The 16,843-nt window shown below is 38.5% G+C and overlaps 1 protein-coding gene across 1 annotated transcript in view; it reads left to right on the plus strand.

Annotated features, from left to right (window-relative positions):
- Positions 1 to 16,843, plus strand: part of LOC121942951 (cytoplasmic dynein 2 heavy chain 1) — a 128,958-nt gene that overhangs the window by 11,184 nt on the left and 100,931 nt on the right. The window contains exons 20-40 of the mRNA XM_042486268.1: positions 305 to 432; positions 750 to 865; positions 1,118 to 1,245; positions 1,607 to 1,756; positions 1,963 to 2,168; positions 2,674 to 2,829; positions 2,957 to 3,071; positions 4,230 to 4,400; positions 5,036 to 5,194; positions 6,518 to 6,586; positions 6,837 to 6,991; positions 7,819 to 7,951; positions 8,049 to 8,166; positions 8,947 to 9,059; positions 9,267 to 9,380; positions 9,545 to 9,695; positions 12,415 to 12,620; positions 13,707 to 13,889; positions 14,120 to 14,302; positions 14,652 to 14,875; positions 15,225 to 15,340. Of these exons, the coding sequence (XP_042342202.1) occupies positions 305 to 432; positions 750 to 865; positions 1,118 to 1,245; positions 1,607 to 1,756; positions 1,963 to 2,168; positions 2,674 to 2,829; positions 2,957 to 3,071; positions 4,230 to 4,400; positions 5,036 to 5,194; positions 6,518 to 6,586; positions 6,837 to 6,991; positions 7,819 to 7,951; positions 8,049 to 8,166; positions 8,947 to 9,059; positions 9,267 to 9,380; positions 9,545 to 9,695; positions 12,415 to 12,620; positions 13,707 to 13,889; positions 14,120 to 14,302; positions 14,652 to 14,875; positions 15,225 to 15,340 (3,094 nt within the window). The remainder of the gene's footprint in view (positions 1 to 304; positions 433 to 749; positions 866 to 1,117; positions 1,246 to 1,606; positions 1,757 to 1,962; positions 2,169 to 2,673; positions 2,830 to 2,956; positions 3,072 to 4,229; positions 4,401 to 5,035; positions 5,195 to 6,517; positions 6,587 to 6,836; positions 6,992 to 7,818; positions 7,952 to 8,048; positions 8,167 to 8,946; positions 9,060 to 9,266; positions 9,381 to 9,544; positions 9,696 to 12,414; positions 12,621 to 13,706; positions 13,890 to 14,119; positions 14,303 to 14,651; positions 14,876 to 15,224; positions 15,341 to 16,843) is intronic.

Raw genomic sequence — 16,843 nt, forward strand, 5'->3', positions numbered from 1 at the left:
CCCTACATATAGACTGAAGCTCTGTTGTTTTCATGTCAGCATTTCCCCCCTTTACACTACCCTTATAAAACAGTAAGCCCAGTATAAAATCTCTCCCCCCATTTGCAGCCATGCATATTTAAATAGCAGGGGAAAACCCTCTGTCAGCTCTAGACTTCTTTTTTATCTCCCCTTTTGTAGTTTTGTTTTTATTTGATCATCCATGCTTGGTTTTTGTATGTAGATTTTGTCAACTTGGACACAGAGACATTTAAAATCAGGAAATATGTACTGCACTCAACCACTGTGATTCTGTGTATTGTAGGAGTGGGTGGTGCTGGGCCAGGTTGATTTAGAGAAGTTAGTGGAGAAGCATCTGAATTCTGTGCAAGACTGGGAGAGAAACTTCAAGGCCCTGAAAGTCAGAGGGAAGGAGTCAGAACGTCTGCCCAGGTATACATCACACATAAAGACAAGTTAATGAAACAAATTTATAACATCTCAGTAGAAACCAAACAAAGCCAAAATATGACATATTTTTCAACTTCATTGTCAAAAAATGTGTATATTAACTTTTTAAAAAACATTTGGAAGCCCAAAATTTAACCAGGATGGTCACTATCATCAGCTGAAACTCTTCTTCTTAAAGCAATTAGCTAGCATTTTAATTCTCCCGCCAGGATTATATATACTTCTTTGGTTCAAAGATACAGGACATTTACACCATAACAATAGTGTCACAGGCACTAATCATCTCCTTCCTTTGTCAGTCAGGAGAAAGTAGACTGTATTACAGTAAACTGTGAGCCAGTAAAAGCTGTCATTGATGACCTGATCCAGAGGCTGTTTGACATGCTGCTCTTATCACTCAGGAAGTCCATACAAGGTAAAACCGAGTGGTCATCTTACTTTCCCTTTCCTCATTTTTTTCACTCCTTCGTGGTATTTGAATTGCATTTATATTCAAAGTTATTGCTGTTATTTACAAAAAGCACCAGCCACATCTTTCTCTCTCTGTTCTTGTTTTTTCAATTTTGTTTTTCATTCTCTTGGCCCAACAACATCCCCTTTGTTTTTACTTTCTCTTTCCTTTTCTGTTTCCTTTCCTTTCTTCCTGCCATCTTACCTCTTGCTTTAGGGCATACCCAGGCCATAGACAGTTTTGTCTCAGAGTCAATTGAGGCCTTGTCCAGTCGCCCAGAGAGCATGGAAGAGATTGGTGCAGCCAGTGGCAAATACAATCAGATATTATCCCGCAAACCAGAAGTAAGACAAACACACTCCTAAACTACAGGAACTTTCTTTAATAGTAGTACTAATGATGTGTGAGAAATAAGAAAGATTTCATTAAATATTTTGTTATATTTAATGAAATCTTTTTGCTACTCAAGTAAAGTCAAAAAAACATTTTTAATGAGTCCTTTCATGTCATTGTTTTATAATGTTAGCTCCTACTGTCCATGACATGACATGCATGGATTCATAAGTGTATGAGGATTGCACAGTATGTCTTGTTATGTTTCTGGTGTCTGATATTTATCAGTGTCTTGTACAAGTAATTCCATGTGGTATGGGTTAAAGTTTTGACATGACATTGTATTGAACTAACTAAACTGTATGTGTGTAGATCCTGCCTCAGTTCCAGTGTGCTGAAGAGAAGAACCGCTTGCTGCGAGCAGTGGCTGGGGGCGGTCTGGACTCCCTGTCCTCACTGAGGGCAAAGTGGGACAAATTAGAGCTTTTCATGGAGAGCCACCAGCTCATGATCAAAGATCAGGTGACAGACTCACAAACGCATACATGTTAAGTTATGGTTTGAAAACGTCTCACCCCAGATTTCTGTAGCAACAGCTTTCTGCAACTGCTTATCTTTCTAAACTCATTAGATATGTATTAACAATGCAGGTGTACACTTCTCACCTTTCCTCTGTTCTGGCTGTGCTTTTGTCCTACTTGCTTTCTCTCACCCTATTCCTCCCTAAGGTGGAAGTTATGCGAACTAATGCTGCTGGCCGTATAGATGTCTACAGGGCTGATCTGGATCGATTTAAGGCCCGCTGGGACCAGCTGAAGCCTAAAGATGAGATGCTTGAGAGTGGTGATCATGCTGCTTTTCTTGCATGTCTCCAGACCATCAGAGACAAGCAGCAAGAGTTCCAGGAGCTCGAGCTTGTACGCAGTAAACTGCTGTAAGTTCATTTTAATATGCTATATGTTTATTGACTTTCTAATTTTAAGACACGCTGTATAATTTTTTTTTTTATGTTGAAGGGACTATAAGCGACTTTACTAAATTTGATGTGATAAAATTCTAGTCATTTAGATTATCCTAGATTATCCTCCTTCATTTTTATTTTTGAATGTACCTGTGGTTCCTGCTTTCTGTCATCTATAGATATGTCTTTCTATTTGAAGCTGCCTAGTATTATTACTAATGCATTTCCATTTACATACTTGACCTGAAATGATGGGAAAAACTTCATTGCCTCCTCCCAATTACACCTGAGGCCAGGTCATTGTGCATAGCAGCTGTCCCAGACTAGAATCTCTATAAAAGCCTACTTGTAAAGTTTCATCTAGACTTACAAGGCCAAGTTTTAGTGCCTTTATATCAGATGTCAATACAGTCAAAGAAGTAAAAAGTGTGCATCTTACTCCTAGTTCAATTATAACATCTTAACTCCTCTCCTCCAGTGAAGACTGTACCTATTTTGGCCTGGGGGCCCCAGATTTCTCTCTGGCTGAAGAAACAAAAAGAGACATGGACGAGTACAGCCAGATGTGGAGTCTGTATGAGGAGTGGCAGCAAGGCTTCACAGAAAAGGCCCAAGAGGATTGGATCACATTCAGGTAAGGGAATAAATTCAGGCCAGATCTTGTTCTTTATTACTTATTCTCAATTCTTTGGAATTGTTCTTTTTTGTCACTACTCTGTTTTCAAGTTTGTGTTGATATGTATATTTCTTTTGTTTTACAGGAGTAAGACATATGTGTTCGAGGAATTTCTGTTCACATGGCAGGACAGACTTAGGAAGCTGGAGCAGCCCACTGCAATGTCTGTTAAACTGCAAGGAGAAGTGGACAAATACAAGGTAGACAGTAATATAGTTGGTGGACTAGGATAACATTGTCTTCTCTTCAGTTTGAGTTTATTTATAAAAGACTGCCCCGGGAATGACATCTCTCTGTACGCCGACCCGGAGGCTAATATTGCTCTGCTTTCCTCGTCAAAAAGTCAATGAGATTTTTCCATTGGATTTTGGATCACTGCAGAAAATAAGCTCTGTGGTAAACAAACTTCTTACATGTTTTGTTCAGCAGGATAATCTTGAATGAACAAATGAACACCACATTAAGGATTTCTGAAGCTTTACTGCAATCGCCAGAGGTAAAAAGCTAATGTTAGGCTCTAAACGAAGTACGGTTTGGTCATGTCACACTGCTAAGAGGCTTTAAAGCTGTGTTGCGCAGTTTGTCTTGATACCGTTCTGAAATCTCATTTAGCTACTTGTTAGCAACTGCCTTTTTTAAGACACATAGAAGCTTCAAAGTTTGCGAGTGGGATTCTTACTGACGTATTTTATGTTGTAGAACAAAACATGAAAGTCTCTTAAGTTAGTGTTAACCGCAGACTTTATTTGAGACTTCTAACAAAAAAAACATTCAAAAATCTCACTGGCTTTGAGATGAGGAAACTAGATGTGCCAATTCATTTCCAGGTTTTAGGCCTCATTGGGGTTCTCTATAGAGGAGCAAGTCTAAAGACCCTCAAACAGTGCTTTAAGTATACAGTGTTTATTATGCTCAAAAACAATGCAGAAATTTTGGATAATATCCTTTCCGCTATTCTTAGATTCTGCAAGGGTGTTAAATGTTAGTGTTAGTCAGTGCAGCATAATAGGAGAAGTCCTGAGATCAGATCATTCAAAATGGTTCTTTTGGGAAGCATACATAGTCAGAGCATTTGATGGCAGTCAGACATCTGCACTACATTTTGTTTCAAAAAAATTTTGTAATTGTAGCACTCAAAGCAACCTCACCTGGTCACTACAATCAAAAGGCTTTATGCTCTGGGAACCACAATATGTATTGGAATATTTAATTGCATGGTTTTGAATATACAAATTTAATAGCTTTACAAAAAAAGAGCGCATTAGTGTTGAAAGAACAATAGACAGATGATGGTGGTTGAAGAATTCTTCTGGGTTTTTTTGTATTTTTTTTTCACACTTTTCCATCTGCACATATAGAACATGGTTCCAGTGCTGAAGTATGTACGTGGGGAGCACCTGTCGCAGGACCATTGGCTGGACATGTTCCGTTTGCTTGGCCTTCCCAGAGGGACAACTTTGGAGAGACTCACCTTTAATGACCTCCTCGGTGTGGCAAATACCATAGTAGAAAATGCCTTGGAGCTCAAGGTATGTATGCACACTCATGCATAAACAAATACGTACTAAATAGAAGCACACACTTCTATAGGGACATACACTTTTTTAAAATGTCAACTTTTTGTTTTGTCTTCTTAGGAATGAGATAATGATTGATAAAATATGAACCGTAAAGGTTACCAGCATTACTGCAGTGTGCGGTAAAGGCCACTCACGGACAGCAGCTAGTAAGAAATTTTACATGACCATAAACTGTAGGTTTACGGACATGTTCACAAATAGTATCTAATTAAGAGTTATGCATGTAGATAAAGTATAAGCATTTTTGCCTGTTTTTGGCAAATCCTGAATACAAATGAAAACAATTTTTAACGCTCTTCTTGCAACCATGTAAACACATTTAACCTAATTAGAAAATGCTGATATCTTGGATCGAAGTACTACCTCTCATTAATTTTGGAGCAATTGCAGGCCTTTAGATTGTGATAAAAGCTGCAAAATTATCAAGTTTTTCACCTGGCCGCTGTGTTGGGAACAGCCTGCCTACCAGCCTAGAGGAGTAAAACAGGTGGACCTAAAAGGATGCTCTATACTGTTTTTTTTTAATTGTATGTAATGTAGTGAATGGGATTCATGTGTTTGTACATACGCATGTTTGTTTTTAGGACCTGAACAGTCGTGCTCAAGCAGAGGTGACAATCAGAGAAGCACTTAGGGAGCTGGATTTGTGGGGAGCTGCAGCTACCTTTAACCTCACAGAGTACACTGACAGCAGCAGGCGCACTCTCACCCTCATCAAGGACTGGAAGGATATAGTCAACCAGGTAGATACACGGGCACACCGAAATCAACAAAGATGGACTCTGGGCCAATCAGGGTTAGGCACTACAGTTTTTCAGCAAAGTAAATTACAGGTTAAAGCTTATGCCACATTTTGACCTCAACTCTCTGGTAAAAAGCAGATGGCATCCAGCAAATTAGAAGGGTGTGTTACTCTTAAAAAAAAAAATGTGTCCGCAGTAACTGCTCTCAGCTTGAGTAATATGCCTGTAATCGAGATTACTCAGCATCTGCTTTCTGTTTTGAGTAACTGCCAAAAACCTTTTAGCTTTTTTCAGTAAACACTACTTTCTAATATTCCTGTCATCTATAGTAACAGGTCTCATGATCACCTTTCTGAACATAGCCCTCTATAATAAGAAATCATCTCATACCCACTTAGTCTGATTTGTTCTGCTGTAGTTAGTTAATCTTTTCTCTGTTAAGATTTTATTATTTCAAATAAACTGGACTCTTTGTTGTTGATTGTGCTCCTTGTACTGTATGTACTTATTGAGACATTTAATTCATGATACAGAGCTGGCTATATATAGAGAATACTTTTCACAATGTTATAAATGATTATCTGCAGCAGCTGACACTGATCAGTCCTTAGTTGTTGTTCTTTTGACTGAAGGAATGAGTGTCATGCTGATATAACTATCTTTACACTGGCTAGCTTTGAGTTTTAGAACTGATTTTAAGACACTACTGAGCATTTCTAATTAAGCATGTCTGTACCTGGTCCATAAAGATATGTCCTTACTAAACATCTTATGGAATCTTGTGGATATCAAGATGGTCTGGTATGTTAAAAAGTAAAAAGGTATTGATATAGATAAAACAGATATGGATGATACCAATAAATGATAGCCTGACCACTGGATGATGTACTGTGATTTTCCTACAGGATGCCCTTTACATACTTTGTTTTGTATTTATTTATTTATAAATATATTTAAAGTAGTTTCTAACTCTTTAACTTTTCTGCCTCTGATAAAGGCGTGATTTAAAATGCTGGACTCTGACTCTAGATAATGCTCTTTAATGAGACAGTATATGAAAATGGAGTCTGCATGCAGAGCAATGTTTATGAAAACACTGAATTATTTTGAAAAGCTCCTTCAGCTGATGTTGGAATTTCCCCTTGTTGTATTATTTTTGATAATCAGTTTTTCAGGCAGGTCAATTAAACTGACCACTTGGTAGATAGACTTGGGAGGCAGGAAAATGCCTTAAGGAAAATGCAGGCATATCTACTAGCACCATTAAATGAAATCTTAAGGATTAGCAAACACTGGCTTTATCACCGCTCTGTTCCAATCCAGGTGGGAGATAACCGCTGTCTGCTGCAGTCTCTGAAAGACTCTCCCTACTACCGCAGCTTCCAAGACAAGGTCAGTTCAAAGAATCTATGAATGCACTTTTATAAACTTTAAGTGGTTCATTTTTATTTTGGGGAAAAATAAATCTCCCTAGACTTTCTTTTTATTGAATATACAACATGTTTCAACTTAATCAGATGAATTGCTATAGTCTAATGTTGCATGTTTTTTTTTCGCCAAATTTTTGATTCAAAATAATAATAAGGTTCATTTATTATGGTACTCTTACCAATGTTACTGTGTTTTCTCTGTGTATGTCCAGGTCAGTCTGTGGGAGGTTCGTTTATCTGACTTGGACGAATACCTGCTGAGTCTGAATGCCATCCAGAGGCGTTGGGTTTATCTGGAGCCCATTTTTGGACGAGGGGCATTGCCTCGGGAGGAGGCCCGCTTCAAACGGGTTGATGAAGATTTCAGGTAGTCTGTGTGTGTGTGTGTGTGTGTGTGTGTGTGTGTGTGTCTGTGTGTGTCTGTGTGTCTGTGTGTCTGTGCGTGTGTGTAACTGTATTACACCCAAGTTTGAAATTAAAAGTACAGTGTACATTTAAATGCAATGAAACACGTCTACCCTGGCTCTCTCAGCCCTTGGGCCATATATGAATAAGAGTACATATAAGACAACAATAATATGGAATCCTCCAGCACTTTAAAACATGTGAAGAGCCCACACTGTTCAACATCCATTTAAAGGTGCTTGCAGTGCATCACATTAAAAAATTTTAAGTGCTAGATGTGTGTCCTGTGTGTCCTACAACACTGAGAGTTATTGTAAGTGTTTGCTATTCTGTAATCAAACCGCCTGGGGGTAAAAATTGTCTCTATGATGGCTGGTCTGCATCCAGAGAGCTTTTGCTCGGCATTAAGAATCAGTTGTTGGCTAGAATAATGCGGGTCAAATGTAGAGCCGCTGAATTTGTCCAAGAGATGGCAATCGCACTGCCCACTCCTAGTCTGAAATGAAGCCCTATTAACTGTATTTGAATATCCTCAAATTTAAGCTTTAATTTTGCATTTAAACCTCAGTCAGTTTCATTCCATATAAACCCCTATACTGATGCTAATTTTGTTTCACACTTTTTTCACATTTTTTTGTGTAACTTTCAAGTTTACTGTGGCTGATAATCAGTATAAGACTAGGATCGGGTGTCTTTTGCAGGGAGGAATAGACAAACAGAATTTGTAATACAGACAGAATGTGTTAATGCACATTCAGTAAGAAAACACTTTCTTCATATTTGTTACAGGTCTATAATGTCAGACATTCAGAGAGACAACAGAGTTGTTTCCCTGAGCTCGAGGGCAGGCATCAGAAACTCCCTGGTCACCATACTGGATCAGCTGCAGCGCTGCCAGAAGTCCCTTAATGAGTTCCTGGAGGTACACACGTGCATTTTTGTATCGAAAGATTACATTAGTGTAACATAGGCTGTAAGCATCACAACATATGTTTTTTTATTTTGTGTGGTTTTTACAGGAGAAGCGCTCTGCCTTTCCACGGTTCTACTTCATAGGAGATGATGATCTGTTAGAGATTCTTGGTCAAGCAACCAACCCAACTGTCATCCAGTCACACCTCAAGAAACTCTTTGCAGGTTAGAAAACTCTGGTTTATCCTGTTCTTTTTTTCCTTTTTATCTTATCATCCCATGCTGAGACTACTGCAGCTCACTCCTGGCTGGTGTGCCTGCATATGCCATCTGACTTCTGGTCTTAAACCTCCCCAACTTCTCCCACATGACCCCGATCCTCTGCACTGGCTCCCAGTGGCTGCTCGAATCTGTTTTAAGACACTGGTACTTGCCTATCATGCTGGGAATGGCTTAGGCCAATCTTACAAACAGGACATAGTTAAACCCTACACCCAAGCCTGTCTACAATGCTCTGCTACTGCCAATCAGCTTGCTACTCCCTCATTATGAAGCGGGCTTGTATACTATTCCACAAAGTCAAGATGCTGTCCAAACTCGTGGTGAATGGTGAAATGAACATCAGGACAGCAGATACTTTACAAACCTATTGTCACAGACTAAGAACTTATCATTTAGACTGTACTGTGGCCCATAAAAAAAGACAAAAGAAAAAGAAAAACACTTTTTCATATTTCTCCTATGGACTGAAATGTAACTGTTGAGGTAGATCAGCATATTTGATTAAGCAGATGTGCTTGCATGATTCTTGCACCTTTTGGGGTTGTTCCTACAAGGTTGAGTGCACTTACTGTAATGTAACACAATGTTATGTTGCGCTCCTCTCTGTTTTTCCGGTCTATCTTTTGCTCTGTTCCCCTCTCCTCTCCTCTCTTTCTTGTATCTCTTGTATCATAGCATATTCTGTTGGACAGTGAATCTAATCTGTGTTAATTATCTGTGCAGGTATCCACAGTGTTGTATTTGATGAGCAGTGCCAGCACATTGTCGCCATGTGTTCTTTGGAGGGAGAGATAGTGCCACTCAGAAACCTCATACGCATCTCCAGCCTTGTGGAGGTAAAGCTGTTGAACAGTATATTTGATTCAAACACTCGAAGGTATGGATGTATGTGTTTGTTTCAGTGTATTTAAATAAGAGTATAATGTATTACTTTTTAATAATGGATTAATAACAAAAAATATTTTATATTACTTAACCTAAGAATTTTACAGACTGTGTTTGCCTCTTTGTGCGTGTGTATGACCTGTTTCTCTTCCTTCAAGGAGTGGCTCAGTAATCTGTCTGTGGAAATGAAGGAGACTTTGAAGCACCTGCTGTATGAATGTTTGTCAGCAGGGAAAAAAGGGGAGGTGGACCCCTCACGCTACCCATCACAGGTACATGCACACTTTTTATACAACTCAAGATACGTTTTTGAAGTTCAAATCTAAGACAACACAGTAATTTTTGACCCATGATGTGATATAAGAGAATTTTCCTTTTAAAATATCTTAATTACTCTGAAGTGTCTAAACTTTCTTATTTTGTTATTTGTCGTTAGATTCTGTGTCTGGCTGAGCAAATCCAGTTTACTGAAGATGTGGAGAGAGCTCTGAAAGAGCAAAATTTGCAGCAGCTGGACGTGGAGCTAAATGCCAAATTAGAACACTACACTACAGTGGACACCAGCTCTGACGATCAAGCTAACACAGGTAGTTCTGTCTGTGAATTTATGTGTATTTGTGTCAACTCTCATCTTTTCTGTGACTTTGGTTATGACCACGACCGCCTCTAAAATGTCCTTCACATTCAGTCCAAATGAAGAGGAGGCATTTGTATCCTAACATGTTAGCCATAGCATTATTATAAGTTGATAATGTGTCAGGGCTGGTTGACCGTCAGCTTGCTTTGGGGTTTGTCTGACCACAAGTTGCCAAAAAGAAGAAATGCATTTTTAAACATTGGCCTGGATGCATTTAGTGCATGTTGATTAAACTGACAATAGAGATGTAATAAAGATAATCTTGTTAGGTTAAGTTGTATGTAGGATGAATATATATACACCCCGGATTCTGATTGTTATAAGTTCTTGGTCTCTATTTGTAATTTCCTCTTATCTTATCCTAAAAGTTGTTCAGCTGCATATTTTATCTCCCGGTGCTATAACAGACTAAGTTCTGATTGTAATTTTGAATGGCATAATTCAAAATTGAGGGGATAAAACAACCTCTGATGTCTAATGACTAATGACTAATGACAAATACAAACCCAGATGGTGGAAGCTAGCAGTGTTGTATCCTGTGTGATGTTTTTTGTCCAGAGGTCATTACATTTTTAGACAAGCTGTATTTGTAGCATGTTAAACGATTCTAATGATGTAGTCCTGCTCTCTTACCCCCATTTTCTTCTTTTTTCGTTGATCATATTCCTGACTATATTAACCCCCCAAATCACTATGCTCTATGAACACTTGCTACTTCCCACTTGCTTTTTGTTCCATTATCAGACTCCCTCTTATGTTGTTATAATAATCTTGGGTTGATACTTAGGACTGAGAGATTACTGTCGAATGACTTCTCTTGTGTGCATCTTTTGATAGCCAGTCGGACACAAGAGGCTGCAGAGGGGCAGCACCCTTTAAAGCTGCAGATGCAGTAGCTGGCAGGCTAATGAAATGACTTGGGGTTGAATATATGGCTACATAAAACATCACAGCTGAGTTTTTTAACAGAACTTGAATTTGTAAAAAGGAATTAAAAATTTAAATCACTGTTTTTACTGGCGCATGAGATGAAAAGCTCTTCAATAACCCTGGTAGTGGCATAATTTCACAGTACATTGCTGCCAAATTCCAAATTTCTGTGTCATTTGAAAAGTTACTATGAAAAATAGTGCGTTTCACTTGCACAAAGTGTTACTAGAGACAAATTTCTCATCACTTACTTAGATTTCTTGACTGAATTTTTTAACAAAATTATAAAATTACCAAGTATTTTAGCCCAGTGCTGTAATGGAAGTCATTATATTTGCAGATAATTTGATTCTTTTCGTGAACTCTACCAGTCACACTTGAAATAGAACCCATTTCCATGATAACATCTCATTAAATTACCGGCTCTCTTAAAACAACCAGGTAGACTTAAGAGGCTTCAGAGTGGCACTACTGATTAAAGTAGGTAAAGTAATGGCAAGAAGGATAATCTAATTACCCAGTCTACATTAATGGGCCATAAACCTTGGTGGGGAGTGGGACTGATCTCCCTTTTGGCACAGACACAAGACAAGATGGGTGTTCATTTGGCAAGTTATTTTTATGCTTCTAGGGCTACGCTGACATCATTGATGCATTCCTACTCACAAGGCATTCAAAGCAGCTATGCAGTTCATAGCAATTGGAAAGACTCTAATTTGCAATATGAAATCCCAGCTTCAGAGATATACGTAGAAAAGAAATCCATAGAGAAGAGTCATGATTAAAAGCTATTTTAGGCCTAAACTTTCTTGTATGGAAGGCACCATAACTGCTTTTAAGGAGTTGTTGCTGGAGCTTGGCAGTAAAAAGAAACTCTGTTCATTCACCTTTATGTCGCACAATTGTATGCATAAATAAACAGATTAAAATAGGATCCCTCACATATTTGTTCAAGTTGTAGTAACCAAGAAAGGCACTTCAGACAAGGATTTTTCTTTACATTTTTTTGCTCATTTGAAACTATCCTAAAACTATAGAGGCTACTTAATAATTAGGGCTGTCAGACAAGTCAGCAACAATGATAATGTTTCATATGTATTTTTCTGCATTTTCTGCAGTCATTTATGGCAACATTGCAGGGTTGATATTGACTTTTTAGAGTATCAGTGTGGCTTTATTCATATCTGTAAAAGTTGTTGTTGGCCTACACAGTGAATGGTCTTCTTTATTTTTCTCACCAATCGATACAATTCAGAATTTTTACTTTAAACAGCTTTCCTTAAGACTGTCAATCACTGCTGGGTTATGGTAACATTAAAGTTATTGCCATTCTGTCTCTCTACAAAAACATTAGTAACGCAGTAAAAAGAGTGCCCATTGGGGTTATCCAATGACCTGGGGTTAATATGAAAGAGCAGCAAATAAAGTAGTAAGTAATTATTAACAAATTAGCAACTAAATGTCAATAAGAGTCTATTTATCGAAGTAAGTTTTTGCTTTGAACCAGCAAGACTTTTAAAAGGCTTAGACAGCACACTGTTTAATATTTATTTATGCAAAAGTTTGTGTTTACCACTTTGCATATATATCTTTTTCATTTCAAATGTCAAATAGATTTGGCCTCATTTAATACTGCATATGGCATTTACAAAAACAATCTTCATTTTTAATCAAGTTTGTTATTTGCATAACTTTACCAATTCTCCCATCCTGATATTTTTGCATGTTTTCCTGTACAGAGTCCAGCGTCCTGCAGCTGAAGCTGAAGGCTTTGATCCTGGATATTATTCACAACATCAGTGTGGTGAAGCAGCTTAGCCAGGCAGGAGTCACTAGCCCTGACGCCTGGGCCTGGAAGAAGCAGCTTCGCTTTTACATGGGAGCAGACAAATGCTGCCTCATACATATGGTGGATGCACAGTTCAGCTATACATATGAATACCAGGTGTGTTAGCATGAACATATAAGTTTTAACACTTCTCTTGTAATTGACTAAATGAACACTCCAAAAATTTCACTGTTTCTCAGGCTGCAGTTAATCTTGATTAGACACTTGGTGATCAGTCAGGATTAAAAGAAAAGACATTTTCATCTTATTGTGAGGCAACTGATTTGTGCTTAGAAAATGTGAATTATTTCTGTACTAATTAGTCGTCTCACATTCATGATTCACATTTCAGCCAACGTTAACACTTCTATATTACCACATACTGTGCATGCAATTTATATTTTCTCTCTGCAATTTATCAACAAATATGTATCAGAAGTTCTCATGCATGCACAGTCTATTTTGACAAACTGATGAATAGACATAGTGCATACTTTACATACCATAGTCACTTTTTTTGTAGTATCATACAGTGTAGTACTGGGCTGTCAAACACATCCGTACATACTTAACTTAAGCTTATCCACAACAACCAGTGGAGTTACAGATAGTTCTGGGCATCAAAGCAGTATTGTAGGCAGGATGACTGTTCAGCTTGAATATGCCTGTTATGTGCCTTTTCAAGCCACTCCACTGATGGTATCACAATTCCCCAAATAACTTAAGATGAAAGGATTTCAGTAGAGAATTTTAATGGTACATGATCATGAATGCTGTAGAAATTGCCATCTTGTTACTCATTCAGGGTGTCACAAAAATGTTCTAGGAAGATTGGTTGACCTTTTTATATTTTACCTTTGGGGGGCACTGTTTATGCAGATATGAGGAGCACCGAAGAAACCCTGCTTTATTTCCACTCTGCAGTTCCTTTAGAATACCACAAGCTTGTCTCAGTCCCACACATTTTCATTTTCTTCCCCCGTTCTTCATTTGTTTTTCATTCCTTCCCCTCTTAATCCATCATCTGTCTGTTTGCCTTTATCCTCTGCTGACTTCTTCCCCCTCTCTCTTCTGCCCCACTCCCCACCCTTTCCTTACTCGCCATATCTTTATTTCTGTCTGGCTATCTCACTGTGTTTCTGTCACTTTCTTTCTGTCTTTATCACTCACTTTCTTCTCGACCCGACCTCTCCTATCCTCCAGGGGAATGCAGCTAAGTTGGTGCACACTCCACTGACTGATAAGTGCTACCTGACTCTGACCCAGGCCATGAAGATGGGACTCGGGGGGAACCCCTATGGGCCTGCTGGCACAGGCAAGACCGAGTCAGTCAAAGCCCTAGGGGGGCTGTTCGGACGCCAAGTGCTGGTGTTCAACTGTGATGAGGTATAAAGATGCTGTTAGAGAGTATGTGACTGGTTTAACCTGTCAGCTCAAACGTTACATTAGTTGTCACTATTCTAACAATATGAACATATCACTGTTATGCTTATTTGCATACATCTAATCAATCAACTTGTGGCCACATTCAGAGAGAGACTTTTAATTGAGAACAACTGCCAATGAGAACACATAAGAAGATCTTTTTTTCTGGTTTGCATCCGTCTCTTTTTCAGGGTATCGATGTGAAGTCAATGGGACGAATCTTTGTGGGCTTGGTGAAGTGTGGAGCATGGGGCTGCTTTGACGAGTTTAACCGCTTAGAGGAAGCAGTGTTGTCTGCAGTTTCCATGCAGATTCAGGCCATTCAAGACTCCCTCAAACATCACAAAAACACATGTGAACTGCTGGGGAAGGAGGTCAGAAAATAAGATACAAACACATGTATTGATGCCAAAAATCACTCACTAATTCTGTTGGCTGTCTGTCTTTTTCACCTTATTTTCATTTTTTTTATCTTTATGTTTAATTAACTGGCTTTTCTATATGTACATACGTAAACACACACAATGCAAGCTTTTACCTTCAACCGTCAGTCCTTGCCTTTCTGTTAAATCAGTCTATCAATAAATAACTAACTTATTCATCCATTGTTGAAGAGTTTATCAGGTTAGCAATCAATAAGCAGTCTATCAGACTGTACTCATGCCAACATAAAACAAGTATAATTAGAGAGAATAACTTTTCCTTCTTCTTTTCATCATCCAGGTGAACTTGGACCCAAACTCTGGGGTGTTCATCACATTGAATCCAGCAGGGAAAGGTTATGGAGGCAGACAGAAGCTGCCAGACAACCTAAAGCAGCTGTTTAGGCCTGTGGCCATGAGCAGGCCAGACAATGAACTCATTGCTGAGGTCATCCTCTACTCTGAGGGCTTCAAAAATGGAGAAATGCTGGGATGCAAACTGGTTGCAATTTTCAACCTGGCCAGGTAATTTTTATTTTTTTAGTTTCAGTTTTGGTTGAGGTTGGATGGGGTAGGAATATGAGGCGTGGGAACTTACCACCAGAGTATTAATTATATAGTATGAATGTCACCAATCTGGCCATTATGTCCATCTGGTTCAGTAAGTAGTGTTTTTGTGTGTTCCAAACTGAGTCATACTTTAGGTGTTGAATTTATTCAAAATTATTTACTCTGCCACTACCATAAAATGCTATATATTGATTTTTTGGGTTAGTCCTCTTCTGCCTCCTTCCCCTAAGCACTACAACCGCTACTACAGTCAATTCAGAGTGTGTGAATATGTGTGAAAATATGCCTTTATGTGTGTGTCCAGGGAGCTGTTGACTCCCCAGCAGCACTATGACTGGGGTTTGCGTGCTCTGAAGACAGTGCTGAAGGCCTGTGGCAGTCTCCTGCAGCAACAGAGGAGAAGTCAAGACAAGGACAAGAGTAAGACCCCCTCTGGCTATTTTTTATTTTAAGGTACAATATTTCTGTGAGGCTTTTCCAATGCTGGAATGTGATAGAATAGGAGATGGAGGGAGTATCTTTGGCCGTGACCTCAAGTCACATTCATTGCTGCTTTAAGTACACAGTGCCATAACTGCCATAACATCTGTCAGTGTAGAGTGTATTTGACCTACAGTATGTGACTAATGCAGAGTGACAGGGTTAATGGAATTAAATACATTTGCTCATAATATTGTAGATTCTGACATGTATATATCTGTATATTTATATATGTACATATATAGATAAGATAAGATAATCCTTTATTAGTCCCACAATGGAGAAGTTTACATAATTGCAGCAGAAAAGGGATATCAAAGCAAGATATGTACAAGATGAAGCAAAAAAGAAAAATATAAATAGTTTAAACAAGACACAAATGCTCTCATCCCTCCATGGCATCCTTAAATGATCTGCCTCAAATGCTACATCCGGTCTGATTCTTACTGCAAAGGTACAATCTTTTCAGTTTGTTCGACTTAAACATAAACAAACAATCTTGATATGCATTCCTTATATCTCACTGATATTTGAAAAAAAAAAACAATGCTGTAATATGGATTTACAATATTGTACAGTGCTCCTCAGCACAGTTCAGGAGACTCCTCATGTCAATATTGACAACTGATAATGAGAGCTATCAAAGATGACTTTGTCGGTTAGACATGTTTTCACCACTCAATATGAAAATTTAGTCATGCTTCACAGGTGGAAATAATAAAAAAGGGGGCAAACAAAATAGAAGCCACAGTTTACAAATGACTTAACAGCCATTTTACATTTAGCAACAGTTCAAATCAAAAGATTTCTCTCAGATAGTCTAAGCTTGGGAAGGCTAAAACAGTGCTAACGTAAACTTATGTAGCTTTTAAGGTCCCTGAAGTCTATTGGTTTAAGAAAAATGTTTAAATCCTATTTTTTTTCTCACAGAAAGTCAATAATCTGAGATTGTTTTTATTCTGGTCATTTGGTGAAAGAATCTCTAAAATGTGTCCTTTGAGAAGTGCTGAAACTGTTGCACCGAAGTATCTGACCTTAGAGATAGAAAGCTGTTGAGCTGATGAAAAGGATTAAAGGATAAGGTGATAGTGAAAATTCGGCTGGTTTGGAGATGCTTATCTGTACCCAACAGGGTAACGCCACAAAATGTTTTGATAATCTGGATCTTTATGTGTGGATATCTCTTAAATGCTGTTTGAGAAACACTATGCATGAGTGTACTTGAACATCAAAAGGCCCTATTGACCAGCACTCTCTCTGTACACCTGCTGTCGTCCTTGCCCTCTAAATCCTCTGATACAGACATGCCATCAATTGACACTTAGTCCAAATGCTCCCCTTAAAAACTTTTCTTCCCTCCGGGCTTTTTGCTTGTCTGTACTTTTGTCCTTCTCCTTTCACTCGTTCCCAAACACTTTGTCAGAGTTGTGTTGTTTACCTCTT

Source organism: Plectropomus leopardus, chromosome 5, assembly GCF_008729295.1.
Source record: "Plectropomus leopardus isolate mb chromosome 5, YSFRI_Pleo_2.0, whole genome shotgun sequence".
In the NCBI taxonomy this organism is placed as follows: domain Eukaryota; kingdom Metazoa; phylum Chordata; class Actinopteri; order Perciformes; family Serranidae; genus Plectropomus; species Plectropomus leopardus.